The sequence below is a fragment of the Thalassophryne amazonica genome, chromosome 5 (genome assembly GCF_902500255.1).
Source record: "Thalassophryne amazonica chromosome 5, fThaAma1.1, whole genome shotgun sequence".
In the NCBI taxonomy this organism is placed as follows: domain Eukaryota; kingdom Metazoa; phylum Chordata; class Actinopteri; order Batrachoidiformes; family Batrachoididae; genus Thalassophryne; species Thalassophryne amazonica.
In genome coordinates this window covers 75,810,041-75,823,730 of record NC_047107.1, presented here as the reverse complement: position 1 = coordinate 75,823,730, position 13,690 = coordinate 75,810,041, and the positions used below count along the sequence as shown (strand labels likewise).

The 13,690-nt window shown below is 39.9% G+C and overlaps 1 protein-coding gene across 2 annotated transcripts in view; it reads left to right on the top strand.

The window, feature by feature from the left end:
* efna5b (ephrin-A5b) overlaps nt 1-13,690 on the top strand; it is a 345,365-nt gene that overhangs the window by 326,896 nt on the left and 4,779 nt on the right. Inside the window, exons 3-4 of one of the 2 annotated variants that reach the window (XM_034170557.1) lie at nt 9,014-9,079; nt 9,441-9,521. In XM_034170557.1, coding sequence (XP_034026448.1) covers nt 9,014-9,079; nt 9,441-9,521 — 147 coding nt within the window. The remainder of the gene's footprint in view (nt 1-9,013; nt 9,080-9,440; nt 9,522-13,690) is intronic. The other variant, XM_034170558.1, reaches the window with a different exon arrangement.

Below are 13,690 nucleotides of genomic sequence, written 5' to 3'. Positions count from 1 at the left end.
GTAGGAGGCATAGCAAAAAAATCTTATATTCAAGAAATTTTTAAATGACCAAAAATACAGTGCATCCACAAAGTATTCGCAGTGCTTCACTTTTACCACATTTTGTTATAGTACAGCTGTATTCCAAAATGGAGGATTTTCCCCTCAAATTCTACACACAATACCCCATAATGATAATGTGAAAAAAGGTTGTTTTTTTAGATTTTTGCAAATATGTTACAAAGAACAAAACTAAGAAATCACATGTACATAAGTATTCACAGCCTTTTCCATGAAGCTCAAAATTTAGCTCAGGTGCATCCTGTTTCCACTGATTATCCTTGAGATGTTTTTACAGCTTAATTGGAGTCCACCTGGGATAAATGTAGCTGATTGGACATGATTTGAAAAGGCTCACACGTATCTACATATAAGGTCCCACAGTTAACAGGTCATGTCAGAGCACAAACCAAGCATGAAGTCAAAGGAATTGTCTGTAAACCTCCAAAACAGAATTGTCTCGAGGCACAAATCTGGGGAAGGGTGCAGAAACATTTCGGCTGCTTTTGAAGGTCCCACTGAGCTCAGTGGCCTCCATCATCTATAAATAGAAGACGTTCAGATCTACCAGGATTCTTCCGAGAGCTGGTTGCCCGTCTAAACTGAGTGATCTGGGGAGAAGGGCTTGCTGGGCAGACACTCTACAATATTTTCAATCGTTGTACTCTGCTCCAGCTCAAACTGTGCAACAAAACCGCACGGTGTAAAAGTTCAGAGTGCACGATTAATGTTCTCACACTGTACGGCCCGATGCTCTGATGCGATCTGACTGCTCACATTGTACGTTCAAAAACCACACGTCGGACTCATGTTTCCAGAGGCAAAATGTAAACAGAAGCTTTTTTCTTTTTCTTTTTTTCCAAACTTTATTTACATTTCTTATTTTTACAAAAACTCTCGATGGGAGACATCAAAGTTTTAACAAATAAATAAATGAAAAATACAAGACTTTAAATGAGTTGAAGAATAATGGGTAAAAAGAAACAGAAGCTGCTCTTCCAAAGAGATGATCACTGTTTACGCTTTCTCCGGTGTTTGCACATGCACAGTGCGAGAGACGCCTGGAGTGCTGCTTCAGGAGCAGGATACCCTCACGACGGCCGACCAGAATATCAAACAGGTTTGATTTTCATGCGACCATACGATTGCCAATTGGGAGGTGGTCGTGAGAGACTAAACACACCTCATTACTCCATGTATACTACACAATGCAGGATGCACAATTAAGCTGAAACTCGGCGCTATCCAAAAAAATTCTTGCATGAGTGAAAAATCAGCTGAAAAAGGGCCAAAACGCACACAGTGTAAGCCCAGCTTTAGACAAGAGGTGACCAAAAACCTGATGGTCTCTCTGTCAGAGCTCCAGCATGCCTCTGTGGAGAGAGGAGAACCTTCCAGAAGGACAACCATCTGCAGCAATCCACCAATCAGGCCTGTATGGTAGAGTGGCCAGACAGAAGCCACTTCTTAATAAAAGGCACATGGCAGCCCATCTGGAGTTTGGCAAAAGCACCTGAAGGACTCTCAGACAATGAGACACAAAACTCTCTGGTCTGAAGAGACAAAGATTGAACTCGCAGACAATGAGACACAAAACTCTCTGGTCTGAAGAGACAAAGATTGAACTCGCAGACAATGAGACACAAAACTCTCTGGTCTGAAGAGACAAAGATTGAACTCGCAGACAATGAGACACAAAACTCTCTGGTCTGAAGAGACAAAAATTGAACTCGTTGGCATGTATGCTAGGGATCATGTTTGGAGGAAACGAGGCATCATCCCTACAATCAATCAATCAATCAATCAATTTTTTTATATAGCGCCAAATCACAACAAACAGTTGCCCCAAGGCGCTTTATATTGTAAGGCAGGACATACAATAATTATGTAAAACCCCAACGGTCAAAACGACCCCCTGTGAGCAAGCACTTGGCTACAGTGGGAAGGAAAAACTCCCTTTTAACAGGAAGAAACCTCCAGCAGAACCAGGCTCAGGGAGGGGCAGTCTTCTGCTGGGACTGGTTGGGGCTGAGGGAGAGAACCAGGAAAAAGACATGTTGTGGAGGGGAGCAGAGATCGATCACTAATGATTAAATGCAGAGTGGTGCATACAGAGCAAAAAGAGAAAGAAACAATGCATCATGGGAACCCCCCAGCAGTCTACGTCAATAGCAGCATAACTAAGGGATGGTTCAGGGTCACCTGATCCAGCCCTAACTATAAGCTTTAGCAAAAAGGAAAGTTTTAAGCCTAATCTTAAAAGTAGAGAGGGTGTCTGTCTCCCTGATCTGAATTGGGAGCTGGTTCCACAGGAGAGGAGCCTGAAAGCTGAAGGCTCTGCCTCCCATTCTACTCTTACAAACCCTAGAAACTACAAGTAAGTCTGCAGTCTGAGAGCGAAGCGCTCTATTGGGGTGATATGGTACTACGAGGTCCCTAAGATAAGATGGGACCTGATTATTCAAAACCTTATAAGTAAGAAGAAGAATTTTAAATTCTATTCTAGAATTAACAGGAAGCCAATGAAGACAGGCCAATATGGGTGAGATATGCTCTCTCCTTCTAGTCCCCGTCAGTACTCTAGCTGCAGCATTTTGAATTAACTGAAGGCTTTTTAGGGAACTTTTAGGACAACCTGATAATAATGAATTACAATAGTCCAGCCTAGAGGAAATAAATGCATGAATTAGTTTTTCAGCATCACTCTGAGACAAGACCTTTCTGATTTTAGAGATATTGCGTAAATGCAAAAAAGCAGTCCTACATATTTGTTTAATATGCGCTTTGAATGACATATCCTGATCAAAAATGACTCCAAGATTTCTCACAGTATTACTAGAGCTCAGGGTAATGCCATCCAGAGTAAGGATCTGGTTAGACACCATGTTTCTAAGATTTGTGGGGCCAAGTACAATAACTTCAGTTTTAGTTTAAAAGCAGGAAATTAGAGGTCATCCATGTCTTTATGTCTGTAAGACAATCCTGCAGTTTAGCTAATTGGTGTGTGTCCTCTGGCTTCATGGATAGATAAAGCTGGGTATCATCTGCGTAACAATGAAAATTTAAGCAATACCGTCTAATAATACTGCCTAAGGGAAGCATGTATAAAGTGAATAAAATTGGTCCTAGCACAGAACCTTGTGGAACTCCATAATTAACTTTAGTCTGTGAAGAAGATTCCCCATTTACATGAACAAATTGTAATCTATTAGACAAATATGATTCAAACCACCGCAGCGCAGTGCCTTTAATACCTATGGCATGCTCTAATCTCTGTAATAAAATTTTATGGTCAACAGTATCAAAAGCAGCACTGAGGTCTAACAGAACAAGCACAGAGATGAGTCCATTGTCCGAGGCCATAAGAAGATCATTTGTAACCTTCACTAATGCTGTTTCTGTACTATGATGAATTCTAAAACCTGACTGAAACTCTTCAAATAGACCATTCCTCTGCAGATGATCAGTTAGCTGTTTTACAACTACCCTTTCAAGAATTTTTGAGAGAAAAGGAAGGTTGGAGATTGGCCTATAATTAGCTAAGATAGCTGGGTCAAGTGATGGCTTTTTAAGTAATGGTTTAATTACTGCCACCTTAAAGGCCTGTGGTACATAGCCAACTAACAAAGATAGATTGATCATATTTAAGATCGAAGCATTAAATAATGGTAGGGCTTCCTTGAGCAGCCTGGTAGGAATGGGGTCTAATAAACATGTTGATGGTTTGGATGAAGTAACTAATGAAAATAACTCAGAACAATCGGAGCGAAAGAGTCTAACCAAATACCGGCATCACTGAAAGCAGCCAAAGATAACGATACGTCTTTGGGATGGTTATGAGTAATTTTTTCTCTAATAGTTAAAATTTTGTTAGCAAAGAAAGTCATGAAGTCATTACTAGTTAAAGTTAATGGAATACTCAGCTCAATAGAGCTCTGACTCTTTGTCAGCCTGGCTACAGTGCTGAAAAGAAACCTGGGGTTGTTCTTATTTTCTTCAATTAGTGATGAGTAGAAAGATGTCCTAGCTTTACGGAGGGCTTTTTTATAGAGCAACAGACTCTTTTTCCAGGCTAAGTGAAGATCTTCTAAATTAGTGAGACGCCATTTCCTCTCCAACTTACGGGTTATCTGCTTTAAGCTACGAGTTTGTGAGTTATACCACGGAGTCAGGCACTTCTGATTTAAAGCTCTCTTTTTCAGAGGAGCTACAGCATCCAAAGTTGTCTTCAATGAGGATGTAAAACTATTGACGAGATACTCTATCTCACTTACAGAGTTTAGGTAGCTACTCTGCACTGTGTTGGTATATGGCATTAGAGAACATAAAGAAGGAATCATATCCTTAAACCTAGTTACAGCGCTTTCTGAAAGACTTCTAGTGTAATGAAACTTATTCCCCACTGCTGGGTAGTCCATCAGAGTAAATGTAAATGTTATTAAGAAATGATCAGACAGAAGGGAGTTTTCAGGGAATACTGTTAAGTCTTCTATTTCCATACCATAAGTCAGAACAAGATCTAAGATATGATTAAAGTGGTGGGTGGACTCATTTACTTTTTGAGCAAAGCCAATAGAGTCTAATAATAGATTAAATGCAGTGTTGAGGCTGTCATTCTCAGCATCTGTGTGGATGTTAAAATCGCCCACTATAATTATCTTATCTGAGCTAAGCACTAAGTCAGACAAAAGGTCTGAAAATTCACAGAGAAACTCACAGTAACGACCAGGTGGACGATAGATAATAACAAATAAAACTGTTTTTTGGGACTTCCAATTTGGATGGACAAGACTAAGAGTCAAGCTTTCAAATGAATTAAAGCTCTGTCTGGGTTTTTGATTAATTAATAAGCTGGAATGGAAGATTGCTGCTAATCCTCCGCCTCGGCCCGTGCTACGAGCATTCTGACAGTTAGTGTGACTCGGGGGTGTTGACTCATTTAAACTAACATATTCATCCTGCTGTAACCAGGTTTCTGTAAGGCAGAATAAATCAATATGTTGATCAATTATTATATCATTTACCAACAGGGACTTAGAAGAGAGAGACCTAATGTTTAATAGACCACATTTAACTGTTTTAGTCTGTGGTGCAGTTGAAGGTGCTATATTATTTTTTCTTTTTGAATTTTTATGCTTAAATAGATTTTTGCTGGTTATTGGTAGTCTGGGAGCAGGCACCGTCTCTACGGGGATGGGGTAATGAGGGGATGGCAGGGGGAGAGAAGCTGCAGAGAGGTGTGTAAGACTACAACTCTGCTTCCTGCTCCCAACCCTGGATAGTCACGGTTTGGAGGATTTAAGAAAATTGGCCAGATTTCTAGAAATGAGAGCTGCTCCATCCAAAGTGGGATGGATGCCGTCTCTCCTAACAAGACCAGGTTTTCCCCAGAAGCTTTGCCAATTATCTATGAAGCCCTCCTCATTTTTTGGACACCACTCAGACAGCCAGCAATTCAAGGAGAACATGCGGCTAAACATGTCACTCCCGGTCTGATTGGGGAGGGGCCCAGAGAAAACTACAGAGTCCGACATTGTTTTTGCAAAGTTACACACCGATTTAATGTTAATTTTAGTGACCTCCGATTGGCGTAACCGGGTGTCATTACTGCCGACGTGAATTACAATCTTACCAAATTTACGCTTAGCCTTAGCCAGCAGTTTCAAATTTCCTTCAATGTCGCCTGCTCTGGCCCCCGGAAGACAATTGACTATGGTTGCTGGTGTCGCTAACTTCACATTTCTCAAAACAGAGTCGCCAATAACCAGAGTTTGATCCTCGGCGGGTGTGTCGTCGAGTGGGGAAAAATGGTTAGAAATGTGAACGGGTTGGCGGTGTACACGGGGCTTCTGTTTAGAACTACGCTTCCTCCTCACAGTCACCCAGTCGGCCTGCTTTCCCGGCTGCTCGGGATCTGCCAGGGGGGAACTAACGGCGGCTAAGCTACCTTGGTCCGCACCGACTACAGGGGCCTGGCTAGCTGTAGAATTTTCCACGGTGCGGAGCCGAGTCTCCAATTCGCCCAGCCTGGCCTCCAAAGCTACGAATAAGCTACACTTATTACAAGTACCGTTACTGCTAAAGGAGGCCGAGGAATAACTAAACATTTCACACCCAGAGCAGAAAAGTGCGGGAGAGACAGGAGAAGCCGCCATGCTAAATCGGCTAAGAGCTAGTAGCTACGCTAAGCTAGCGGATTCCTAAAAACATGCAAAGTGAATAATGTGTAAAGAATTTAGAGGTGATTCAGCAGAAGGAGTGCTTTAGTTAAGGCACGTAAAGATTACACTGGGAAACAAATCGTAATCTAGATAACTAGATCAATCTAACTGCGCAGATTAAACAGCTAACAGATACAGAAAAACACCGCTGTGCTCCGGAACAGGAAGTGATACAATACCGCAGTGAGAGCCAACCACCAGTAGAGGCAAGCAAGAGCAAAAAAAAAAAAAAAAAAAAGTGAATGAAGCTGCCACCACCACAATGAAGCGTGGTGGTGGCAGCATCATGCTGGGGATGTTTTTCAGCAGCAGGAATTGGGAGACTAGTCAGGATTGTGGGAAAGATGAATGCAGCAATGTATAGACACACCCTGGATGAAAACCTGCTCCAGAGCGCTCTTGACCTCAGACTTGGGCAACAGTTCATCTTTCAACAGGACAGTGACCCTATGCACACAGCCAGGAAATCAAAGGAGTGGCTTCAGGACAACTCTATGAATGTCCTTGAGTGGCCCAGCCAGAACCCAGACCTGAATCCGATTGAACATCTGTGGAGAGTTCTGAAAATGGCTGTGCACCGACGCTCCCCATCCAACCTGATGGAGCTTGAGAGGTGCTGCAAAGAGGAATCAGCAAAACTGCCCAAAGATAGGTGCACCAAGCCTGTGGCGTCATATTCAAGAAGACTTGAGGCTGTAATTCCTGCCAAAGGTGCACAATATTGACCAAAGGCTGTGATTACATATGTAGTACTTTAGTTTATTATTATTATTTTTAATAAATTTGCAAAAAAAAAAAAAATCATGTTGTCATTTGGGGTGTTGTGAATAGAATTTTTTATATATATAATAAACATATAATAAATATATATGTGTGTGTGTATGTGTGTGTGTGTGTGTGTGTGTGTGTATGTGTGTGTGTGTGTGTGTGTGTGTGTGTGTGTGTGTGTGTGTGTGTATTTGGAGTGGAAAGTGTTTAAATTTTTTGTTTAGAAATGGAAGGAAATTATGCAAATTCCTTCATCATGCTGTCAGTAAAATCTAATTTGGTCCAATTAAACTTTGACTAAAGGCATTGATTTCACCACAGGGTGCCCCAGAACATCTGTAAATAATTTGTGGCTATAATTCTGCCTTGACTACCAAATCCACTTCATAATCAGCATTAACCATTTTACTTTTAATGAGCTAACTCAATTTAGTTTTCTACAGAAGGGGAAATTTCATTTTTTTTTGTAGCAATCGTAACCACAGAAATGGACAACTACTCAGAGATTGTCTTTTCAGAAATCTCTCATGTTTTGTATACTACACAACCTAGAGGTTATCGCTTTTATACCACACACACACGTATTGCAGGCAGCAAGCAAAGGAGTGTCATTTGAATAGGCACAAAGTGCAGTAATGGTGTCAGCCCTATTTTCACACTATGTGTGGTATTTAACACTTGCAATTTCTACACAATGTCACAATGATAGCACAGAAAATACCACAGAAATAACAAAGAATTATTTACAACTATAAATCAAAAAAGTGGGAAGATATGGAAAATGCAAAAACGCAGTGATCCTTACATTTACTATCCATCTCCTGACTTATTTCTACAAAACTGACTGTAAAAGTGATCATTTATCCTTTATGGGTGATTCTTAGACTACAGGCACTTATTATGTCCTTTGATCATATTGTATGAAAAACAGAAAAAAGGGGAAATTTCACACTTTTATAGTTATCTTTACAATGAAAGTGTGTTAAGAAATTTGTTCTAGTAGTCTATGATGACGTTTTCACCTTTTTTCAGCATCATTATATGCAAATATTGCCGTTTTGTGCTTGTCCCACACCCAGACTTTTGATCTTCAATGATAAAAATGAATGGTAAAAACACATTTTTCCTAATGTTTTAAAATATCTGAATAAAATATCAGTAAAATAATCAAAACATAATTGGGGTATTCAATGTCATACAACTGTTGTGATTTTTTTAAACAAAATGTAGTTGTCCCACACTATTGTCGTAATTTCCACCACAACCCTAATGTCCCTTTAAACAGTTTGTATGAAAGATTGTTTGGGTAGTTTCTATGGAGATAAACAGTGACATCAGAGCACATGTATATTGCGCCACTGCATTTTTTTTAAATTTTCCATATTCTTGCAACTTTCTCTAATTTGGGGTTGAATAACGATTTAGTCCAGGGAGTATGCGCTGGTGCAGTGTGTTGCTGGATCCATAATCCAGCAACACATCGTCCGCCAAGGATGCAATAAAATCATCGACATTTATTTATTTATTTGTCTGTCTGTCTGTCTTTTAGTAGGATTATGTCAAAACTACTGCACGGATTTTGACAAAAGATTTACCACAGATACATATTATGCCATGGAAGACTTCATTAAATTTTGGAGGTGATATGGATTCGGATTCTGGATCAAGATTTCACTTTATATAGGCTTTGAAGGATTACGTCAAAACTACTTCACGAATTCTCACAAGATTTTGCAACACAGATAGATATTAGGGCATGGAAGACTCCACTGAATGTTGGAGGTGATCTGGAACAGTGTTGTTAGTATTCCATTGCTGTTTAAACAAATCGAGTATTGCATGACTAATGACATAATTCACAATTATTTCTAGGACAGTATATTGTTCAAATGTGTCCATATTGACATTAATGTGAAGGACACCAGTCTGATGCATGTAATATCAAATTAATACTCTCCTTACCCATGCCTTTTCCTTTTTTTTAGCCTCCACCATTGCAGAGAACGGGAGGAAAACGTGCCTGAAGCTCAAAGTTTTTGTCCGACCAACAAGTAAGTGTCTGCAAGCAACTCAAGGCTTTGCAACAGGGCTTATACAAATACACGTTTGGATTAAAATTCACAACACTTTGTCTTCTTCTCTGGTTTTTCTACCTCCTGTTGCTTGCTGTCCAACATAGCTTGTTCATTTTTCACAAGTGCTTTACTTCCCAAGAAAATGTTATTTGGTCACATGAGAAGGCTGAAAGATGATCAAATCAAATGAAATGCAGTCCATGCTTCATTTGAATGTTGCCATGAGCTTTGTTGCTTGGAATGTTTAATTTCAGGGCCGAGAGGGGGCTTCAAATGTTACTAACCTATTTGGCATATCCCTCTAATGATCTGTCATTCTCCCTATTTTCTATTGTAGACAGCTGTGTGAAAACTATAGGCGTACATGACCGCGTTTTTGATGTAACCGACAAAGTAGAAAATTCATTAGAACCACAAGGTTAGTATGGCTTCTTTGTTTTTTTTTTTTTATTGTTCTGACCTGCATTCATCTGAAGGTGTCTGTCTTCCTCTGTATTTCTTTGATTTTTACTCTCTGTGTGTAAGCTGATCTCTGTTCTTCCATGTCTCTGCCTTATGCTCCAGTCAAACAATTCATGTTCGCACATCTTCAGATTTTGGTATTGCAACCACTATATATATATATATATATATATATATATATATATATATATATATATATATATATATATATATATATATATATATATATATATATATATATATATATATATATATATATATATATATATATATATATATATATATAGTGCATGTGGGGAAAACTCTGAAACACCCTGATGTTTCTGTATAAATGCCACCATATGAAAATTTTAAATTTCAAATAGAAATTCTGTGTATTACACTCAACAAAAATATAAATGCAACACTTTTGGTTTTGCTCCCATTTTGTATGAGATGAACTCAAAGATCTAAAACTTTTTCCACATACACAATATCACCATTTCCCTCAAATATTGTTCACAAACCAGTCTAAATCTGTGATAGTGAGCACTTCTCCTTTGTTGAGATAATCCATCCCACCTCACAGGTGTGCCATACCAAGATGCTGATTAGACACCATGATTAGTGCACAGGTGTGCCTTAGACTGCCCACAATAAAAGGCCAGTCTGAAAGGTGCAGTTTTGTTTTATTGGGGGGGGATACCAGTCAGTATCTGGTGTGACCACCATTTGTGTCATGCAGTGCAACACATCTCCTTCGCATCATCTGTGAAGAGAACACCTCTCCAACGTGCCAAACGCCAGCGAATGTGAGCATTTGCCCACTCAAGTCGGTTATGACGACGAACTGGAGTCAGGTCGAGACCCTGATGAGGATGACGAGCATGCAGATGAGCTTCCCTGAGATGGTTTCTGACAGTTTGTGCAGAAATTCTTTGGTTATGCATACCGATTGTTCCAGCAGCTGTCCGAGTGGCTGGTCTCAGACGATCTTGGAGGTGAACATGCTGGATGTGGAGGTCCTGGGCTGGTGTGGTTACACGTGGTCTACGGTTGTGAGGCTGGTTGGATGTACCTCCAAATTCTCTGAAACTCCTTTGGAGATGGCTTATGGTAGAGACATGAACATTCAATACACGAGCAACAGCTCTGGTTGACATTCCTGCTGTCAGCATGCCAATTGCACACTCTCTCAAATCTTGCGACATCTGTGGCATTGTGCTGTGTGATAAAACTGCACCTTTCAGAGTGGCCTTTTATTGTGGGCAGTCTAAGGCACACCTGTGCACTAATCATGGTGTCTAATCAGCATCTTGGTATGGCACACCTGTGAGGTGGGATGGATTATCTCAGCAAAGGAGAAGTGCTCACTATCACAGATTTAGACTGGTTTGTGAACAATATTTGAGGGAAATGGTGATATTGTGTATGTGGAAAAAGTTTTAGATCTTTGAGTTCATCTCATACAAAATGGGAGCAAAACCAAAAGTGTTGCGTTTATATTTTTGTTGAGTATATATATATATGCAACCTCAAAATGGGAGCAAAACCAAAAGTGTTGCGTTTATATTTTTGTTGAGTGTATATTCAGTTGAATACACCACAAAGTCAAGATATTTAATGTTCAAACTGATAAACTTTATTGTTTTTGTGCAAGTATTTGCTCATTTTGAAATGGATGCCTGCAACACGTTTCAAAAAAGCTGGGACAGTGGTATGTTTACCACTATGTTACATCACCTTTCCTTCTAACAACACTCAATAAGTGTTTGAGAACTGAGAACACTAATTGTTGAAGCTTTGTAGGTGGAATTCTTTCCCATTCTTGCTTGATGTACGACTTCAGTTGTTCAACAGTCCGGGGTCTCCGTTCTCGTATTTTGCACTTCATAATGTGTCACACAATTTCAATGGGCGACAGGTCTGAACTGCAGGCAGGCCAGTCCAGTACCTGCACTCTTTTACTACGCAGCCACGCTGTTGTAACACGTGCAGAATGTGGCTTGGCATTATCTTGCTGAAATAAGCAGGGACGTCCCTGAAAAAGATGTTGCTTGGATGGCAGCATGTGTTGCTCCAAAACCTGGATGTACCTTTCAGCATCACAGATGTGTAAGTTGTCCATGTCATGGGCACTAACACACCCCCATACCATCACAGATGCTGGCTTTTGAACTTAGCGCTGGTAACAATCTGGATGGTCTTTTTACTCTTTTGTCTGGAGGACACAACGTCCATGATTTCCAAAAACAATTTGAAATGTGGACTCATCAGACCACAGCACACTTTTCCACTTTGCGTCTGTCCATTTCAAATGAGCTCCGGTCCAGAGAAGGTGGCGGCGTTTCTGGATGTTGTTGATGTATGGCTTTCGCTTTGCATGGTAGAGTTTTAACTTGCACTTGAAGTTGTAGAGACGAACTGTGTTAACTGACAATGATTTTCTGAAGTGTTCTGAAGTGTGCTGAAGCCGCCTGAGGGATTGAAGGTCACGGGCATTCAGTGTTAGTTTTCAGCCTTGTGCTTACGTGTAGAAAGGTCTCCAGATTCTCTGAATTTTCTGATTATATTATGGACTGCAGATGATGGAATACCTAAATTCCTTGCAAATGAACATTGAGAAACATTGTTCTTAAACTGTTGGACTATGTTTTCACACAGTTGTTCACAAAGTGGTGATCCTCGCCCCATTTTGCTTGTGAACGGCTGAGCCTTTTGGGGATGCTCCTTTTATGCCCAATCATGACACTCACCTGTTTCCAATTAGGTGTTCTTGAGCATTCATCAACTTTTCCAGTTGATTGTTGTCCTGTCCCATCTTTTTTGAAATGTGTTGCAGGCATCCATTTCAAAATGAGTAAATATTTGCACAACAACAAAAAAATCTGTCAGTTTGAACATTAAATATCTTGTATTTGTGGTGTATTCAACTGAATATAGGTTAAAGAGGATTTGCAAATCATTGTATTCTGTTTTTATTTACATTTTACACAACGCTCCAACTTCATTGGAATTGGGGTTATTTGTGTATATATATATATATATAGCGTACCCCTATATCTGAAAGTCAGTTCAACACTTGTGTTTAGACATGACGGTTCAGTACAAGTTTGGTGCAGTGGGTTAAAAAAAAAAACAACAAAAAGACAAAATCAAATGTGTAAAGCTCGATTTCTTTGGTGAACGGTGATCTGTTTTCATTCCCATACCCAATAAATGAGGAATAATGCCGGCACACAATCATTGTGCGATTCACGACTCACTCTCCACCGCTGCTACAAGTCAAGGGGAACTCAAAATTTACCCATATAGGACATTTAAAGGAGGCAGGTGTGTGTATAATCATATAGTGCAGAGGTGGACCATGTATTCTGCGTACAGTTCTGTGTACCGAACCGTAACAGATAGATAGATAGATAGATAGATAGATAGATAGATAGATAGATAGATAGATAGATAGATAGATAGATAGATAGATAGATAGATAGATAGATAGATAGATAGATAGATAGATAGATAGATAGATAGATAGATAGATAGATAGTCATTCATTCATTCATTCATTCATTCATTGTTGTTGCCCATTCAGCTGCTCCCGTTTTGTTCGGGGTCCCCACAGTGGATACAGCCAGATCTGCATTGGCATTTGGCACAAGTTTTACGCCAGATGCCCTTCCTGACGTAACTCCAGTGTAAGCCAGAGAAACACACACAGTCGCTGGTGTTCCAAAGAGGTCTCCCATCCAAGTACTAACTAACCAGATCCTGCACTGCTTAGCTTCTGAGATCTGACGGGATCAGGCTGACACAGAGCAGGTCGGCTGCTCAGTAAACATCAGCATAATTATATAAAAGTAACAGACTAAAATAAAACCATTTGCTAATTGTACATAAGAGAATATATGGGTTTTGAGTTCCAATTTAATGGATTCAGTGAAATCTGACTTTCTAATGATAGCAAGCAAGTTATTTCACAAAATGGGAGCACAGTGAGATGCACACCCATTCAATAGTATATGTCATCAAAAAAAAAACTTAAAATCAGCGCTCACAATCACAGACTAATGATGATGTAGGGAATTGGGATCAGACTTTAAATTGTAGTTTGAATCATCTGAAGACATCTTGTACTGCTGTGAGGAG